We start from the raw sequence: 20,941 nt of genomic DNA on the forward strand, positions 1-20,941 counted from the left end.
GTATACATACTGTGATAAATCTAAATACAGATTGTTTTGTCGTAATTTCTTCACCAGTCTGTCATCAGATCCGACTGGAACATTCTCAGACGTTTCTGTTTCCGTTTTCGTAGACTGCAGTAGACGTAATGAACCATTAGTCAAAACGGGTGACTTTTCACTACGTGTATCAATTCCATGTCGTGTTGCTGGATCTCCAGAGCTTGGTTCATCATTTCTGGACGCGTCCAATTGTAGATTTTGTCTTGCAAAATCTCTCATCATTTCAGCTGGGCTCCGTCTAAACATTCCTACTTCAGGAACTTCTGATTCAGATGGAAATTTTGAAATTATCGTAAACATGACTACTGAAAGAAAAGAAATAATCGAAGATTTCAGTAAAATGTTTCTTAAAATTTGAAATTTACTTGTGTAGAATGAGATATGGTAATTTTCAAAATACTTTTTCAAGATATAAAGTTAACAAAAGTTTCTAAAACACCAAGGACATAAGATTTTCAAAACCGTTCGAAGTTTTACAAAAACATCAAAACCTTGGACGAAATTTCTAAAATAACAGGAACACAATAAAGAAATGTTAAAAACTCACCTTAATTCACAAAATTCTTGAAAATTATCAGGATTATTTGATAATGTTGTCAAAATTGTGAGGGAAAGTGAAAATTCTGCCGTTTCTGTAGAACTTCAGAACAATCAGTGATGACAATCGATATGACGTCATAGGAACAATGCCTTGACGCTATCCAGATTTCGAAGTATTTTTTGGTCTCTCTTCGTTTGGAATAACAAAACTTTACTCTTGAATTATACTAGGAACCGCAGTGGCAAATTTATACTAGCTATAAAGATTAAAGACAACTCGAAATCATAAAATCGGAAGAGAGTTACTTCCCTACTGTAGCCTAGATTGATGCCACTGGCCTTAATATTGTTATTCATTGTACACTGTGTAGCGTTAACAGTTATCATTCATCCAAATAAGAGCAGTCATGGCCATGTACCTGCCTTGTCTCAGGTACTTGTTATCGCTCTGTTTAAGGTCAAAGACTTGTTATTGTTCTGTTCAAGACCAGGGACTTGTGATCGCTCTGTCTAGGGCCAGGGACATGTAATAGTTCTGTCTAAGACCTTTGAATTGTGATCACTCTGTCTAGGGCTAGGGGTTTGTGCATTTTATCTAAGTCAAGGGCAATATCTCAAAAACTATTCATCGAAAAATCCTCAAGATCTCATCAGTATAGATGATGACACCAAATTTCAAAAAAATCAGTTGAAAACTGTAGTCTTTTCTATTCATAAACAAATATTGACGCGTTTTTCTTAAGTCAAGGGCAATAACTCAAAAACCGTTCATCGAATTATCGTCAAATTCAAACTTGACTAGGATCTCATCCATATAAAGGATCACACCAAATTTCATTAAAATCAGTTGAAAGCTGTTGTAATATTACTATTTTATCACTTTATACGTACGTGGTATTTGTGGTCTAAAACTTAGCTCAGTCTTGACAAGAGTCATCTTTCTGTTTAGAACTCTTCTTTCTAAGAGAGTAGAAAAGTTATTAATTTTCATAACAATGAAGTCCTCCACTTCATTTTTCTAGAGTTGGGATTTTGTGCTTGCTTGTCTAAAATCATGGCTTTTTCTAGGGTTGGGACTTGTGCTTACTTGTCTAAAGTCACGGTTTTGTCTAGAGTTGGGGCCTTGTGCTTACTTGTCTAAAGTCATGGTTTTGTTTAGAGTTGGGGCCTTGTGCTTACTTGTCTAAAGTCATGGTTTTGTCTAGAGTTGGGGTCTTGTGCTTACTTGTCTAAAGTCATGGTTTTGTCTAGAGTTGGGATCTTGTGCTTACTTGTCTAAAGTCATGGCTTTGTCTAGAGTTGGGATCTTGTGCTTACTTGCCTAAAGTCATGGTTTTGTCTAGAGTTGGGATCTTGTGCTTCCTTGTCTAAAGTCATGGCTTTGTCAAGAGTTGGGGCCTTGTGCTTCCTTGTTTAAAGTCATGGTTTTGTTTCGAGTTGGGATCTTTTGCTTACTTGTCTAAAGTCATGGTTTTGTCTAGAGTTGGGATCTTGTGCTTACTTGTCTAAAGTCATGGTTTTGTCTAGAGTTGGGGCCTTGTGCTTACTTGTCTTAAGTCATGGTTTTGTCTAGAGTTGGGATCTTGTGCTTCCTTGTCTAAAGTCATGGTTTTGTCTAGAGTTGGGATCTTGTGCTTACTTGTCTAAAGTCATGGCTTTGTCTAGAGTTGGGATCTTGTGCTTACTTGTCTAAAGTCATGGTTTTGTCTAGAGTTGGGATCTTGTGCTTCCTTGTCTAAAGTCATGGTTTTGTCTAGAGTTGGGATCTTGTGCTTCCTTGTCTAAAGTCATGGCTTTGTCTAGGGTTGGGGCCTTGTGCTTCCTTGTCTAAAGTCATGGCTTTGTCTAGGGTTGGGGCCTTGTGCTTCCTTGTCTAAAGTCATGGCTTTGTCTAGAGTTGGGGCCTTGTGCTTACTTGTCTTAAGTCATGGTTTTGTCTAGAGTTGGGGCCTTGTACTTCCTTGTCTTAAGTCATGGTTTTGTCTAGAGTTGGGATCTTGTGCTTCCTTGTCTAAAGTCACGGTTTTGTCTAGGGTTGGGACCTTTGTGCTTCCTTGTCTAAAGTCATGGTTTTGTCTAGAGTTGGGATCTTGTGCTTACTTGTCTAAAGTCATGGCTTTGTCTAGAGTTGGGGCCTTGTGCTTTCTGTAGCTTGGTAATCCTTGCATTTTTATGGTTTATCAAAGAAAAGGATGCTAATTAAGAAATATACTTTAATCCAAAATAAAAATGTCCAATAGGTAATATAAAAATATAAATATTCCATCTCAAAATATAAACAGTATTCCGTCAAGTTATCAATTCTATTTTATTCTCTGTTTTGTTTAGAGTTGAAACAGCCTGTTAAAAGTGTAAAAGGTCGAGTTACTCTTTTCTTTAAATCTTGTAAACTTCGTCTTAATCTTTGAAATCTTGATGGTTTCTTTTCTGAAATGATAAAATATTTCATATTCTGAAACAAATTACTCAAAGAGAGTATTAGGTGGAGATTTTTGAAAAATAAAGACTTTTGACTCTCCTTATGGGATGTTGAGATGGCTAACCCAGAATAGCATCAGATGTTCCGTAAATGTGGGCATGTCCTTCCTTGCTGGTGATACCATCACAGTATTTATTATAGACAAAGGCTCTCGCATTCAGTTATCGGACTTGGACTCAGTTTTTGGATCTGGACTCAAGAATATATTGAAGAATGACCTCGGGGACAGTCTTGTCCACTAGCCGTGTCAGATGGAAACTTAATAAATATTTCACAGTATACTAACGTTTTATGTTTCCATTCCCTTCTGTATTATCTAAATGGACATCCGGGACTTTCATAACGTCTTTGGATTCATCTTTAATGTCAATGGAATCACCGTGAACCTCAGGTCTGTTGATGACGTATTTGGAGAAAACCAGAGCAAGTATCTGTGGTATAACATATTGTGATAAATCTAAATATAGATTCTTTTGTCGTAATTTCTTCACCAGTCCGTCATCAGATCCGACTGGAACATTCTCAGACGTTTCTGTTTCCGTTTTCGTAGACTGCAGTTGACGTAATGAACCATTAGTCAAAACGGGTGACTTTTCACTACGTGTATCATTCCCATGTCGTGTTGCTGGATCTCCAGAGCTTGGTTCATCATTTCTGGACGCGTCCAATTGTAGATTTTGTCTTGCAAAATCTCTCATCATTTCAGCTGGACTCCGTCTAAACATTCCTACTTCAGGAACTTCTGATTCAGATGGAAATTTTGAAATTATCGTAAACATGACTACTGAAAGAAAATAAACAATCGAAGATTTCAGTAAAATGTTTCTTAAAATTTGAAATTTACTTGTTTAGAATGAGATATGGTAATTTTCAAAATACTTTTTCAAGATATAAAGTTTCTAAAACACCAAGGACATAAGATTTTCAAAAGCGTTGGAAGTGTTACAAAAACATCAAAACCTTGGACGAAATTTCTAAAATAACAGGAACACAATAAAGAAATGTTAAAAACTCACCTTAATTCACAAAAATCTTGAAAATTATCAGGATTATTTGATAATGTTGTCAAAATTGTGAGAGAAAGTGAAAATTCTGCCGTTTCTGTTGAAATTCAGAACAATCAGTGATGACAATCGATATGACGTCATAGGAACAATGCCTTGACGTTATGATGAATCGTAAGGTTTTTGGGCCTCTTTTTATTGAAATTTATTATTGATATAGTAATAGTATCCGGCTGTGTATCTATTATGACGATATGCCTTTCGGATATGGATTTTTCGTATTCAAATCCGACTCAGCGCTTATGTTCCAAGTAAGCGAAATCACTGAGGATACCAGCGAGAAATCTTTCCAATGAAATGATTTTTTTTAGGTATGAGGTTAACTAGAATAACTTCCTGTGTTCGTGAGGATCCTGTCTAGAATCTGATCATTGAACAATCCCTCTAGCAGTAATATCTTCATGCAGTAGTGTTTGAATAAAAGCCTCAATAATATATGTCTCCATGGTCATTTATTTTTCTTCAATTATAGAGATTTTCTCCGATAACTATTGAATTCTTTGATGCACCAAGCTATACTAATCCAGTAATCTAAAGTAAAATTTGCATTGAATAATTTCTTTGTTGACCTACAAAATATAGTAAAAACTAAAGTAATAGTCAGAGGCCGGAGCTATGGTAAATAGTACGTGGTTATTTCCCTTGATAAACAAAATTCGTTCAGAATATGTTTCGATAAGTGTTTTGGTCCATCAGAGCAACAAGTCGCAATCCTTATTTTTGCTGATGATTAACCAGCCGATCTCTTGTGTGCACGCATTACTTAATTCCCCATGCTGTGAGATGCTGATAAATTGCGAGTGGTTTGTTTGGTAAAGGTTTTTAGGTTTGTAAACTCAGCATTCCGCTCTTTTTATTGTAATTGATAACAATCATAACCCTGGCTATGTACAAATATATTTTTAGTTTTTATGCCATGGCATATAATAGCACTCTAAAAATGATTTGTACCCCAATTATACAGCGAGTCTCGGGATAGACGTTTGGTTTTTGAATGTTGTAGTATTATGTTTTACCAAACCAGGTAGTTATTTATCATTATTAGGCCTTAAATAGGCCCTATCTGTATCTTTATCTGAATAATCTCGATAATTGTTTGATAATTATGTGTTAATTTGAATGTGAAATTTCACGAAAACATTTCATCAGTCTAATATATATTATTTTGTTTATCTCATAGAAAAAGGAAAATTCTGTCATATTATAATATAGAGTATGAATAGGCTATAGATTACTCTGGTTATCTTATAATAACTGAAAATAGTGTCATGTAGTGAGTGTGTAGACGTGTGTGTTGGTTTGTATGGTATAAAATTCCATTCGCACAAACTGAAAGTAACGTAAGCCTCTGGAGCGAAAATGGACATTATTTTGGATTACAAAACGTGTACAAATAAACAATACTATTAAATTTAGAGAGATAGTCGATGCACAAAATGAAACGAAACAGATTTGTTAGTTTAGAAACTGCCCAAATATTCCTCCAAATTCAATAGTTTCGTTCCGTTGTATTAAATTTACTAACCCATAATATTAGCAAGGCCAATTTTTCGCGCGGTAAATAGCAGGACAACCTTTTTGAAATGGAGCTCGAATGATCAAAGCAAACTGGCCCTTTGAACATGAGAGAAAATCTCTATCAGTGTCTTTCCTTGCTCCTCCAGTGTGCACGTACTTACACATCACAAAAATGGCCCCATTGTCATTCTTATAACCTTAATAATTTCAAACCAAAAGAAAGACATTATTTTTAAAAATATAATTTTTCAATATGACAACAAGCATGTAACAAATATGACAATTCTATAACATATAAATGAAAAGTACTTTACCTGTCCGCCATAGATCAATAATTTGGGACAGATTAGCAAGGCTAGAATACCGAATAAAAGTGTCCAACCGGGAAAAAGATATCAACGAATTTTTGTTTTTTCTTGACGAACACATCTCGGTCTCGTTTCTCAAAAAACATCTTAGAATCAATGGTAGTTAACATGATATACAACTTCACAAGGTCAAGGTCAAGAAATTACGAACTGTGTCTACTACATTGACTGTGTCACAGAAATTTGTTAATGCAGCGATTTAATTCGACTGTATGCTAGCAAATACAGAACGTCTGTAAACACTCAGCCATTTACATTTACATGTTTACATTATTAGGCCTCTGATGGGCTGTATTCGCTCGCGTATGATCCAATCAAATAGCTGTATTCTGTGAAAGGTGGCAATGTGGCTATTGTAGTCAAGGTAGAAGTTGAAGTGAAAGGTTGACATTGTGAAGGTGGATGATATATGGTTTGAAAATTTTTAATTTCTAGATTTGTTTGTGATACGAGAGCCTGACTTAAAAATGTCCATGATATATACACGTCCGTAGACTAGTTAATCACCGAAATGTTCTCACCAATTTTAACCACAAGGAATGGATGTTCCTGTACGATTAAAGCAATGCCTTGTTGTATTCCATATCTTCCTCGTCGCTACTCGGACAAACGGTCGACGATTCCTCTGAACATATTTTTAATTTAGATTTTTTCTCACCAGAACCTTGTGTGGATGCTGATTTCTTTCGACCGGAATCATCGCCATTTTGTCCACCATTTTGTCGATCATGAATATGGATTTTGTCCACATCGACACTATTTCTCCACGATGAATCGCTCAGGTACGATGTTTCAGTACCACTACTGATGGTCGTATCTAAACTAGATTGCTTGTCATATCGTCCAGTTCTTCGTCTGGAATCTTTCTGGCATGGTGGATACAGGATGACATATTCACTGGCACTGCGGACTCTGTCCGTTCCTCTGGCTTCGAATATATCTTTCAGACCTTCAGTACCATCTAATATTGTCTCGCAGTCGTACTCGTCGCAGACTGGACTAGATTCAGGAACAGTGCAGAGCTTTCGTTCCTTGTTTTTATCGTTGTTAGACCAGGCGCCATTAGTGTTTGGATTTTGATCCATAGCCTGGATTCTCGCAGACTGTGACTGCTTGGTGTGACTTGAACCATTACCGGATCCACCCAATAGTGACGTGCCTTTCAATAAAATCTTTGAACCTTTGTGGATATGCGTGACGTGTGTGACATGCGTGATGCAAGAAACATCAGAAGCGTGATGTTGATTGTGATGTAGGTGAAGACCGTTGTTTCGGGACTGTGACATTGACTTCGACCATGTGTACATCTCCTTGTATCGATTGGCTCTCTCTGTACAGACCCCGTATTTTCCCAACAAGATAAACACATCCTTTCTGAAGTGTTTCGTCAAGATTACATATAAAAAAGGATTGGCACATGAATTTAAAGGGTAGAAGAAGACGAGTAGTATTTTAGAGTTGGTGATATCAATGAGAGGAAATCCAGCAGAAGCAGTGAGGCCAAAAAAGGCAATAGGTGCCCAACATACAAAATTTGTGAACACGAGAATAGCCATACGTTTAGCAATGGTGGCATCATTTGTTCTGGCGGTGGTGTTATTTTGTTGTACATTAAAATAAATATTCACGTAACAACAGCAAATAACGATGAAAGCAACTCCATTTAAAATCAGTAAGGAACAGATGTAACTCTTATCAAGAAGATCATTTGCTTCCATTGGTAGGCAAATACTGACTGTGCCATAACCACTGATGCCCATTAATGGTAACGATGCCATAAATGTCGCATAGCCCCAACCAAGTAGCATGAGTAAAGATGCCTGGCGAAGTTTCAGTTTCTTGGCATACATGGCATAGCTTATAGCATACCATCTTTCAATAGTAATAACGGTTAAAACGAAGATCGACAACTCGCTGGCAAACACTGTTAAGAATCCAGCTACCTGGCATCCGCCATCATTCTGCCAAGTTATAGCATGGTTGAAATATTCTCCAAGAGAATGGACATCCATGGACGCAATAAGGAGCAAATAAAGACCCATTAAAAAATCTGCAACAGATAAATTACACATTAGAAAATTGGGCACGGTCATCTTGCTTCCTCCAGTGATGATCACCAGTATGACCACGAGGTTACCAAGAAGAGCGGCCAGAAGGACAAACCACACCACAATGCGTAACCATTCATAGCCCATAACGTCCTCACAAGGGTTAAAAGCGTTAGGTTGAGGAGTACACACAACTTCACTGTACGCATGTGCTATCTTTCCACAGGCGACAATGTTAATTGTGTTATTAGCGTTCAGTGTTGGTACGTCGGAGAAAAACCCATCGTTGCCGTTACTTGCGTCATCTTCAGATAAGTTTTTGCTTGGAAAAGGATCCGAAGAATCCCAAGCTCCGCCTACAGCCCATTCTGTTATTGGTACTCCCGGATTGACAGCAGTTGGTCTTTGAGCTTCGCATTTTTTCCTCACGGTTTCCTGAAACTCGAAAGCTTTCCAAAGTTGCGGATCCTGTTTATCTGGATGCTTGAAAGCACAGCAATGATGGGCATAAGTAAGGCGGGCAATTCTTATATGAGAAAACTTCAGAACACTCGGAAAGATTTGTAAAGTTGGTGTGTTCTCCAGATTTAGATCCTCGACAGTTGAAAGGCCAACGGTTGGTAGATACGATACTCTCGTCTTGGATAAATTCCTGTAATAAACGAAAACAAAATAGAAACAATCGTAAAGTCGCTTGAATATACAAGCATGCAGAGTGCAAGGCCGTAGTACACATTGATGAGTTTCAATGGAAGGCGGATCTAGTTGGATTTAATATACACAATTGAAAAAAAACGACACTTTTAGTATAAATGCCCTAATTCTAATAGAGAGTTTATTTCCATTTAAAGACCTAGCTGTCCTGAGCTGAATTTTGTATCCGTAATACATGTCGCTTTCGGAACAGGGGCCTTTTTCTCGAATACTACGTCATCTGAAAGGTCAATCATTAACATTTATTTTCATCATCTAATGAGATTATTGTATTTCTTAATCTCTGGATTATATCTGAGTTAAGTTTTCGAGAATAAGGCCCCAGTTTATTAAGCTAACTTACAGTGATCTCAAATCTTGTATTCCATCAAAAGCTAGATCTCCAAGAATCTCCAAATCCGGATTGTTTTTGAAATCACTGAAAATAAATTTAAAATTTATACCGTGAAACCTTGCAATATTATACTTTTACATCCTACTTTTCTTCACCTGATTGTGCCATTGAAATCTTGCAACGCCATGCAGTGTGTAATGAGGGGCATTTTTCCTGGACAACAACAATAACCAAATTTGCCATTTTCAACTGTAGAGAGATCTATAGTGTGTACATCCTGTAGCACACAAGGTCTGCGTTTTTCCCCATCCTAGAGGCACAAGTATTTAAAGAGCCACTGCAGCTCCTTGCAATATTAAAGAAAAGCTTATAAATATTATCCTCTATCATCCAGTCCCGCTTTGTCTACGTACAGCTTCTACGAACGATGCTCGTCATAGACGGGAATAGTCTGGGCATCAGAGACTAATAAATATAAGCCTCTGTCCTGTCTTGTCTTGAAGGACCAGATCCAAATATATTTAAGCTTATAACATATAAAATCTGTGACATGGGCGACCTAAATGTACTTCCATGGAATATAATACATAAAATGAAACATAACGCCCCTGACATTTGGAAGGCGTGAAATCACGGACCGACTTGGAGTCGTGATTCTTGACAAATTGATGAATAAAATTCATGAACAAAGGTAAAAAGTTTTCTTATCACGCAATACAAAACTGTTAAATAATAAACTAAATAAAACGATCTTAGAAATTACTCAATACAATAATAGTTTTTTCATAATAAACCACAAACTGCTTTCAAAAATACTAAGAGAAATCCAAACGAAATAAAAATGAAATGGAACATTTCCTGTTCTCTATTTATTAGCTGCTTAGTACTAATAAATACATCTTCATAATGTTAAGCTATAACGAATTGTGTTTACTACCTTGATTGCTTCGCCACTATTCTATTATCAGGGAAGATCGTAAATGCATCGATTTTATTGGATTGTTCACTTGCAAATACAGCCAATCAGAGCCCCCGACAGAAAAACTGTAAACAATTTGGTTGTGAATGTGAACGAGGGCTCTGATTGGCTTTATTCGGTAGCGTACAATCCAATCAAATCGCTGCACTTCCGTAATACAAGAAAGGTGGCTATTGCAGTCAAGGTTTGAGACCAATTCGCAATAGCTTAATATGGTAAACATGGAAGAAAAGAGGCAAATATAAGTCAAGGTATAAGACACATTCGTAATATCTTGACACTGTTAAGATGTAATAAAGATATCAAGCAATATGATGGAATGCAGAACAATTAACTTACAGCTTGGCAATATTGGATCCTGCAAATGCTCTGTCTTTTATTTCTTTCACGTCGTTATTCTCTAATCGCCTGGAATGTAATTAAAAGCTAAATGCCGACTTATTCCGGTCTTCATGCTCTCACTGAGAAATCAGGTCGTAAATCATTTTTTTACTATTTTAATGAAGTTTGGTTTAAAGTTTGAGTAGTTTGTTTTGTCGTCAATGTACGTAAACTATACAGAAGCTACAACATATTATATGCACTCACGAACGTTTAAGGGGTTGGTAGTAGGCGTGTTGTCCCCCCCCCCCCCCCCCCCGCGCCACCTCCCCTCGACCTTTATATAAGCCTGGCCCGGCATTGCATAAAGCTCAAATTGACCATCAGATCTGAATTTTATAATTTAATCATTTAATAATAAGAAATGTAAGAAGCTCTTAAGTGGAAGTGCTAATTTTCTGCATCGACATTGTGTGCTCTTCTTTGCTCTTATTTGTGCTTGCTTGCGCTCTTTAGACGGACCCGAGTTTGGAAAATGAAAACATCGTTATTGAAATTAAGATATAAAATACTTCCACTTTAAATTGTACAATAGAGAACATATCATCACTTACAGTAACCAGGTTTTAACAGATTTAAAAGCACCAGAATTAATAACTTCTATAGAATTTGATGATAAATCTCTGAAAATTAAACACAGTTTTAATATCCATCCATTATAGAGATCATACGATTCAATAACAGAGGATCATAAAGTCTAAATCTAACATCTAAAATATCAAGCCTGATTATTGGGTTCTTACGACCACAGAATTGTCGCCATAACTTAGACTTATCAAAAATAACGACGCCTTATCGAAAAATATTTTGCATTCGTTAAACTTGCTGCAATAAACAAACAAACAAATCTACTAGTCCGGGAAGTTGCATATCTGACATCACATAATTATTCTCATGATAGCGGTGACTATAAACACTATTATTGTCTTGGGCACAGTAAATGGCTTTTTGAATTTTATCCGCGTTTTTTTTAATAAGAATTGAAATAGCAGTCTCAAAACAGTATTGTTAGTCTTAGAATGTCTTTGCAGTTTACATTGATAATAAACATATTTCTCTACCAGAAACTTCAACCCAAAAAAGTGAAATTGAGCCTCTGTAAAAACAAAGTTTGAAGACAAAATGTGCACTTATGTTAATATTTTTATCAAAGCACAGACATTCTAAGACTAACAGTACTATTCCATCTTTCATAAATATAATGAAACAAATTTAAAAGAATTTTTACTTTGGTCAGATAATAGCTATTAACTATACCAAGGGACCCGGGTTGAAACACTCAGAGTGGCATAGGGGGTTACGGAAGGGTAACATGAGAGACGGTTATCGCTATATGATATCAGTTAGACACTTCTAGCAGTAATGACATAAAATAAGAATTCCTTACATTTCGTACATTGTACCATTGTGTTCTTTAGATTTCGTTTCAAATAATGAAAAATCAGGCACTTCTACTAATCCACTTTTAGTTATTTTTCTGAAATGGACAAAGTATATAAATAGTTTTGAAATATATACAGCAGATGTATCATCGTGACAACAGTGTTATTTCTCTTCTTTTTTTTTCAACTAAACGAAGTTTCTGTACCGCTGTTGAAATCAGCCAAGCTTGTTTACAATCTTGTCCCTTGTTCGATCGTACCACGGGGGTTTAAAGCTTTCAGGGTTGTATTGTACTACAGGCCGAAAACATTGAATTGAATGTCCAATGACTTTATGTAACTTTGATTCTCGTGAACAAAGGGCCAATATCAAAACGAAAGCATCCTTTTTCAAAGACCCACGTAACATAATGGGAATAAAGAATTATAGCTCAAACTGTAGAATAAATTCTCAACTTACAAAGTATTTAATTCTTGAAATAACCCTAGAGCACCGATTTTTATTTTAGCTAATTGTAAACAGTCTATAATCCATCTGTAAAAAGAATTAATAATAGTGACAGGCAACAGACTAGCCAATTTTACAAGATATAATTACTATAGAAACTTACAGTAACATCTATACATGGTTATTATACAGTAACAGTTATATAAATCTTTAGATAGGGGCGTCGGATTGGTTGTATACAGGGGAATGGTGATAAATTTGAAAGGGGTTGGGGTAAGCAGAAAAAAAACACTGATAATATAGTCTTTATATAACTTTAATGACAAGGACTCAACGTATGTTGCCGACACTTCCGATACAAAATCTTCATCAATACAGCAAGTTTAAACGGAGGTTAATATCATCAAAATTGAACTGGCGTATAGATGAAGTAAGCTCACAAAGATTCACTTGCCACATTTTTGGACTACCATAACTGTAAACCCCCCCCCCCTCCCCCTAACCCTAACCCCCCCCCCCCCTCCTCAACTCATAAGCAAAATAGATCAAATACTGATTAAGTTGTGTTTCACCTTAAAGTGAATCTCTTAAGGCTGGACGACGTCATTGTCTGACGGGGTCCTGGGTTCAGATCTCATGCAAGAACATGAATTATGAGGATTCTCTTGTACCCCCGGGTTGGCAATCAGGGGTATCTAATTCCATTCATTAATGGGGGATAAACATTGATACTTACAAGATTCTAAGTTTTGTGAGACTACGGAAGGCACCAGGTTCTATGGTTGTCAAACGTGTAAAATTTCGGATATGTCTGCAATGAAAATGTTACAACAAGTAAATAATGGAGTTATGACTGACACAATTACCAATACCAAGAAAGTCCATCAGAGACCTTATTGTCCGATAAAGCAAACTTTCTGTATGTCCTTATACATTTACTCAAGTTGATCAATACACATTTATGAGTTCAAGACATCGCTAAGCTGTAGCTCAATCCAAGTGAAAACGAGGAATGGTGAATGGTAAAAAAACAATTGAAAAAAAGGACATTTCTAAAATTTGTTCATCGTTTCACTCTATACTGGAAACATTTTTCTGTAAACGTTCAAAAACCAAGAACAACGAGATGATTCCTTTAATTATTTTCATCGCCCGTTTGATTTTAAACTTATATGGGCATTTTGGTGGGCCATAAAACGCGATTGAGACAGATAGAGCAACGAGAGCCATGAAATAGAGCAGTGAAGCGTCATTAACATACAGTCTTCCGTCTCAATGAGACCATGAGGTAAATTGTTAGTAAACACAAAATCACCAAGAGACTCGAACGCATTTGAATTTTTTGATTGAAAAGGAAGACAATGGTAAATATTCCGTCCATTATTCAATTAGTGACTCGTAGTTCTGTGTACCAATCTATTACTTGTACAAATGTATATATCCTACTAATATAGTAGAAACATTCCTAAAGACTTTCAGCTAAGGTGATCTTTGATACATTGGGAAACTTTATGCCAACAGAACAGCGTGAGCTTTGGACTTAATACAATGGCGTTTCAGCGAGAGAGGGTGGGGGATGCCCCCAAAGAGAAAAGGCTGACCCGGCTCTGCTCCCCCCTCCCTCTCCACTTTCAAAATTGTTTGGCGACACCGACTATGTTCATGTCCTTGTATCCATCTGTGAACGCAATAGAGAATACTGTTTTAGTCAGTAAAAGTTCGGATTTCTTTTTATATTGTTGTGCCTCGTCAGAAGCCATTTTGTTCAGGAATATGGGACAACGAGTTTTTAATTTCATCAAACATATGACGATTTTTTCTAATGAGTTCCATCTTGTCCAAATATGAGGAAATTCTTTGAGATAATTTCTGTCGGCTTGAATTGAAAGACATGAGAAAAAGACATGAGAAAAAGTGATCCAAAACCGACATGATGATCACTCAAATTATTAACCTACAGAATTATTTCTAGAAATTTGGTCAAAGTTAAAAATAATTTGTTTTCAGATACAAATCATAATAAAGGTTAATTCAACATCTGACAAGAAAAAGAAACAACTTCAATTCTCAAGAATCGTAATAAGCATTTATCATTGGGTTCTTACCTCATGAATTTTCCGTATTTATTTTGCAGCTGAGTCGATAAGAAAGACAGAAAGCCCGATAATGACAATTTCATATACTCTTGTTTTTATTTGCACATTTCAGAAAGAAATCATAGCTTAATCAAATATTTCGAAGGCCATTTATCGAATCTATAGTCCTTACTTCTATCTGAAACCTTTACCGTGGCGTGCAAATGACATAATGGCTAAATATCAAAACATGGGAACATTAGTATTATGATTAAAAATGTGAGAACATAAGTATTAGGATCTGGAACATCACAAAATACGTCTTAGTATCTAGAATACGAGAACATATGTCTTATCATCTGGAACATGAGGACACAGGTGTTATTATCCGAACATGAGAACATAAGGTTTCAAAGAAGCATAAGTTATATGATCTAGAAAATGAGAACATATGCCTAATGGCAGGAAACAAGAGTCTTAAGATCTGGAACATAGGAACATAAGTCGTAGGATTTAAACATAGGAGCATAAGTCGTAGGATTTAAACATAGGAGCATAAGTCGTAGGATTTAAACATAGGAGCATAAGTCGTAGGATTTAAACATAGGAGCATAAGTCGTAAGATTTAAACATGGGAGCATAAGTCGTAGGATCTGGAACATGAGAACACAAGTGTAAGTATTGTAATATCAATACTTACAATTCCCTGATATGAGTATACTTAAAGAAGGCTTGATGTGAAATTCTCTCGATACTGGTATCACTGAGGTATCTGAAATTATATAAAAATTCAAATATAGTACTTCTAAGGTACATCTAGTAGTAACTTTCAATGGCTATCACTGTCGCAATTCAAAATTTCGCTCAAAACATGTCAATTAGATGTGGATGCATTGTACATATTATTTTGATAGTGAGGAAGTCGTATTCTCCGCGAAATCAAGATAGCTGGACCAAATTGCTGCTTTGGAGACGATAGTTTACATTTTTTACAGTTTGGTGCTTTGAATCCCCCTTCGACCTGAGCTCCCCTATTCCTTTTAGTTTTTGAGAGGCATAAGTAACAATTCCATATATTCTACGTATTATTTATATCTGCATTGCTATTCAAAACCTTCTGTAATGTTAAAACATTAAAGTTTACTTATTTCACCTACTAAAAAGCATGTAAGAAAAAGTAATAAAGAAAGAATGGAACAAAAAGAGAACAGAAAGAATTTCTTTGATGGATAATGAATTTTTTAATCACTACACACAGATCTATTTTCAAATATATATTCTCGGGCAAATTAGAAGAAATACATCAAATGATACCATTTACGATACCTCGGGCCAGACAAATGCGGTTGTAATTATTTACAAAACAAATCGTCGAAATGGCCGACGGTGCTTGAGATTTTACTAATTAAAGTATAAAAGATTGGAGAAATTCTTTATATTTTAAGACAATTTAGTCCAAATATAAACAATGATATTTTGTTTTAGTTATTTTTTACCATTAGTGGTTGGTTGTTTTTATAATTAATACATTGAACTTTTCTTGGAAAAAAAGTCATTGGGCTTAAGAAGGTTCACATGCTCTAGATTGATCCAATTGTTTTCAAGGCCTGATATCAATGATCAGACTAATCCTATTTCACCATGTCAGGCTATTACAAACTTCGTCTTATACCTTGAAGTCACTTTTCTTATATCTCGGAATGCAGCGATTTGATTGGATTGTACGCTGACGAAAACATCTAATGGTTTATGGGTTATAGCAAATAAGGCCAATCAGAGCCCTGGATACATAGATTTTAAAGGTTATGGCTTACAATCCAATCAAATCGCTGCATTCTGTGATACAAAAAAGGTGGCTATTGCAGTCAAGGGATACGACGAAGTACGCAATAGCGAGGTATAAGACATTGTGAAGTAATTTTACTTGATTTCATAAGGAGACATTTTAATAATACGATTCCTTCTATTTCTTATGTTTTAAAGCATTATCTGTATAATTCCTATATTTTATCATTTTATGTAAATGGTTTTTGATGGCGATAAGACGCACTCAATTATTATTACGATTCCACAAATTTGTGTACTTTGTCATGGAAAGAGGTGATCAATCGCCAATAAAATAATTGAACTGTCACCAATCATTTTCATAATTTTTTCAAGGTGTAAATATCAAATATAGAATACTTCCTTGTGTCTATATATTAAGAAAGTCCAGTAAATCAACACGACAGCTGTCTGAAAAGTCTTAAAAGTAAATTCAGGTTCACACGCGAGTAATCGTCTTCAAAATGTCAAGCCATTAGGAACTTCGTTAAATATCTCGACTGCAATAGCCATCTTTCTTGGAACCACGGAATGCAGCAATTTGATTGGATTACACATTACAGTCAATGATTTATGGTTTACAGGACTACCTGTCGAGAGATTAATTGGCTATATTCGCTTATGTACATTCCAATATAATCACATTTACAAATATCTGTGACATAAGAAAGGTGACTATTTCAAGTTCGTAATTGTTGACATTTTGAAGATGGTCAGTCGTAATTTCGGCAGAATTCATTCATGCAATTTTCCTTGAGACGAATGTTTAGAGAAATTTACCTATGAGCAGATAGCTTTCGTTGCCGATACGAATTACACCATTCCAACTCTCCAACAGACTGTGCTACACCCCGTCCTCTTAGTATTTTAATTAACAGAGTAATGGACAGACAATGCTTTATGTGGGTCATTTTCCTTCTTCTTTGTTTCAAAATTACTATTCTTGACCAGCAGACGTATGACAAGAATCGATTCTTCGACCACTGGCACTGACCATTTCTACGGTTTAACAATAATTTGGCCATCATTACTTTGATTTTATGTCCACCCAAGACGTTTCGCTCGTTATGAATTAATTCGGTCACGTTAATGGGTCCAGTTAGGGCAAAGGATGATATAGAAAAAGATCAAGGCTCTTGATACCAGCGACGTTGCCGTCACAAGGAGGAATTCGTCAAGTCTCTCAGTACTGCACTGTTTAAGTCAAAAGATGACATCCTTACGATATACGAGATAGGGAAAGTAGACAAGTAACATGTCATTGCAGTGATCAAAATAAACTATATATACTAGTCATTTTCTCAATGTCAAGCAATTATGAACTTTGCACTAATACCTTGACTGCAATAGCCACCTTTCCTGTATAACGGGTTAGAGAGGATTTATTGGACTGTAAGGCAGCCAATACAGCTAAAGAGGCCTCGACGGGCAGTCTGTCTGGGCTCTAACTGACTGTGTTCGCTGTATAATCCAATCAAATCGCTGCACTTGCAAACTTCCATGATACAAGAGTAAAGGTATTAGTATAAAGTTTGTAATAGCTTGACATTGTGAAGATGAGTAGACAAGTAATGTGTCATTGCAATGATCCAAATAGAACTATATATATACTGGTGCTCCCAGTGGGATTCCACTAACAATTACTATGTGAATTCCATACAGAATGATAATTGTCTGTAGATGGAGAGAATAGGAAACGTTACAGATACATCAGTTATATACTCTCTTGTCATTGTACGTGACTAATTTATATAATTTCTTCATTTCGTCTCTCAATTAACTCCTTCCTAGTCTGTTTGCTTAATTTCATACGTCTGCATTTAATGCATTATTTAACAGTTCGGATATCATGCGTTTCGTAAATTTGCTGCACGATTAAGAGTGATATAAAACTTTTTGGTGTCAAGTTGATTTGGTATCAATATTAGCTTTTAATTAAATAATAGACAATGAGAGTGGCTCAATGTCTTGTTACTAAATCGTCAACGAAATTTTGGAAGATCATCCAATTCCAGTTTACACCCTGACAAAAAAAACTTCTATTGTACCTACACATAGGTATTGAACAGTTAATGACCAAAAAACCCAAAACTGCAACACAAAAGAAATGTTAAATCAAATATTCCGGAAGTCTGGGTAAAAAGTCTGTTGGTTTGTATAACACAGTTACCGTACTATTTGTTTGTATAACACTGTTATCGTACTACTGGTTTGTATAAGACAGTTACCTATGTAGGCCAGCCTCTTTTTTGAAAAAAAAGCTGTGACTACGGATCATTTCATCCAAAGTAGTTTTGTATAAGGCTGTGAATTTGAATAAACCAAAACGATCATGTTCTACGAGAGATGCCCGTACTCATTTATTTTATCGTACTTGTCTTCAAATTTAGAAAACAAAGTGTAAAATGGTCACGTACAAGCATGTTGAATGGATCTTGAGCATAGTGATGGACTTATCGACCGAGGTCTATTTGTATCTGTAAGGACGACTTAAAGACTTAAAAGCTTTTTAACCACAGCCAAGTTCATTCTCGAGAATCTATCATATTATTTTAAAGAAAGGCTTCTTACTCGTCTATTGTCATCTATTATATTAATTCCAGACCAAAACTATTCCTGGCATTCTAAAGATTTCAATACTAAAATCTTGATGAAAGCTAACCTCCTTTTGTGGTTACCGAAATGAATACTGGAGACTTAAACTTCTAAGGGTTTTACGAAAATAGGAGTTTGTCAAACAACTTTTAATTTTTGTTCTCGTGAAACACAAGAAAATTAAATGTTCAGTTAAGATGACTACAATGTAGAAACGATGAAATTCGCAAATGAACTTACAGAAATTACGTGTCGAAATTACAGAAAGCTTCAAATTCAAGGGTGGTAATATGATGATTTTTTTTCAAGGGAGACAGTAATATGTTGTATATGTCTTTTTCAGTTGTAGGTCAATTAATGATCAAACCGGAAGTGGACAATTCCTTCAAGCAGTAACTTATCTTCACAATAATAAGACGGAGTTATTAAAACCTTCATTGTGCAGACATTGAACATGTGTTATTTTAATTGCTTAGATCAATGCACATCACAAACGATAAAGCTTCATGTTTTTCTTGTCAAGGGATTCAAAATAAACTTTCTAACCCTTTGTATAATACAGTTTCCTTTTAAAAAAATTACCCAATTTTGGCTTCAATCAAATAATGTCAAGTCTCCTTTGTTAATTGGTTCATTTTCTGAAGACCATATAAATATCTATATAATTTCAAAGGAAACCACTCAAATGTTGTTTGCTTCACTTTGATAATAATAGGACTAAACGAGACGGAGTTATCGGACTTCGCTCATTTCCTTACCATAATAAGTTCATTACATTTTGTATCAAATTCCAGTGTTATTATTTTAACAATTTTCAAACATTATATTTTCTATTCTTTACAAGGATTCTGTAATATCTATTTTTAATTGGTTGGAAATATAGAGGCTAATTACAGTTATGTCGTCTCTTATTGTCTTGCAGTTATCGAACTTCTTCTATCAATAATAAACATTCGCGCCTTGCTATTTTGTACTTATTTCTAATTTTATATTTGTAAAACCGAGTCCTGTTCATAGAAAACAAATTGAATAAGGAAGCACAATATTACATAACCAAAATAACTGAGTTCTTACGTGTACAGGAAAGGGCAAGGCTAAATAAACAGTAAAGTATGTTCGAATTTTCTAAATTAGTTTTACAAACTTTCATCAGGGATTTTGCGAGAGTGAATTTATTTTTAAATATGTCACCACAAAAACATTTTGATCTTAAGGTGCCATCACACCGTAGCGATTAGCAGTTGCGTATGGTTGCAAATAATGTAAGTGGCCTGTAGTTCCGAATGCAACCCACAACTCAATAGTATGAGAGTTGCGTTCGAAACATATGACCTCTATTCGCAAATAAACGCAAATTGTGATCGCTATAGTGTGAGAGCCTCTTTAACAACTAGTACAGCGGAGCAAAAGCTTTGCTATATAAATGAATGGATATGAAATCAGTCTGGATGTTATGGTATACTGCTCGTTGTTAGTTAAAGAATACCATAAAAAAGTAATCGTGTCTACATTACGTAGATAAGTAACCATAAATGTCAACGTTTTCAACTAATGGAATGTCTTCAGTAAATATTCACTCAGAGAATGTTTCAGTGTCGCTTTTCAATACTAATCACTCCACTGATCTTGAAAAAAAATCACAAGCAACATTCATCCATTAGTCTTAAGCTTTACAAATCTACACAAATCCGCACAAATCGGAACATCAGTTTTCCTTAGATAAGATAGACTAGCTGAGATGAAACGGATGTTGGAAGGCTTATGTATGTATATCTTTAATTTGTAAAAGAAAATCTAAGAAGATCAGCAACTAGAGCAGATAGACTTGTTACTTTCATTTTAATGAATTAGTAATTAGAGAAAAAGGAACAGAAACACGCGAAACCCTTTACAGGATTGGTATTGATTACATATAGCTACGACTCCGATTACAATGCTTACAGAAATTGTAACGTTTGCCATACTTTCCACATGTTCCTTAAAAAACGGTGTACGATTGAAAAAACGTGGGTCTATCGATACGATTGGGTGAAGCCAATATTTCGGTGTATCAAGATTGTATGAGACTACATCGTCATGTTTATATTGGTGACGATACCGTTCAATCATACTTGTTCACTCATGCTTGTCTTAAATAAAAATAGGTGGAG

General features: G+C 35.5%; 3 protein-coding genes across 3 annotated transcripts; all 3 read right to left on the reverse strand.

Moving 5' to 3' along the window:
* Positions 1-2,519: 2,519 nt before the first annotated feature.
* LOTGIDRAFT_134240 (hypothetical protein) lies at positions 2,520-2,678 on the reverse strand (the record flags this gene model as incomplete). The annotated part of the gene is made up of 1 exon (XM_009068093.1): positions 2,520-2,678. A coding segment is annotated over one exon (159 nt), but the record flags the coding sequence as incomplete, so codon positions are not given.
* Positions 2,679-2,890: 212 nt separating this feature from the next.
* LOTGIDRAFT_169799 (hypothetical protein) lies at positions 2,891-3,762 on the reverse strand (the record flags this gene model as incomplete). Its single annotated transcript, XM_009068094.1, has 2 exons — positions 2,891-3,009; positions 3,348-3,762. The coding sequence occupies 2 exons, from the start codon at positions 3,760-3,762 to the stop codon at positions 2,891-2,893; spliced, it is 534 nt and encodes a 177-aa protein (XP_009066342.1).
* Positions 3,763-7,318: 3,556 nt separating this feature from the next.
* On the reverse strand, positions 7,319-10,490 carry LOTGIDRAFT_92538 (hypothetical protein; the record flags this gene model as incomplete). The annotated part of the gene is made up of 3 exons (XM_009068095.1): positions 7,319-8,711; positions 9,117-9,191; positions 10,426-10,490. Coding segments are annotated over 3 exons (1,533 nt in total), but the record flags the coding sequence as incomplete, so codon positions are not given.
* Between the last annotated feature and the right edge of the window lie 10,451 nt (positions 10,491-20,941).

This window comes from Lottia gigantea (genome assembly GCF_000327385.1).
Source record: "Lottia gigantea unplaced genomic scaffold LOTGIsca_89, whole genome shotgun sequence".
NCBI classification, from domain to species: Eukaryota; Metazoa; Mollusca; class Gastropoda; family Lottiidae; genus Lottia; species Lottia gigantea.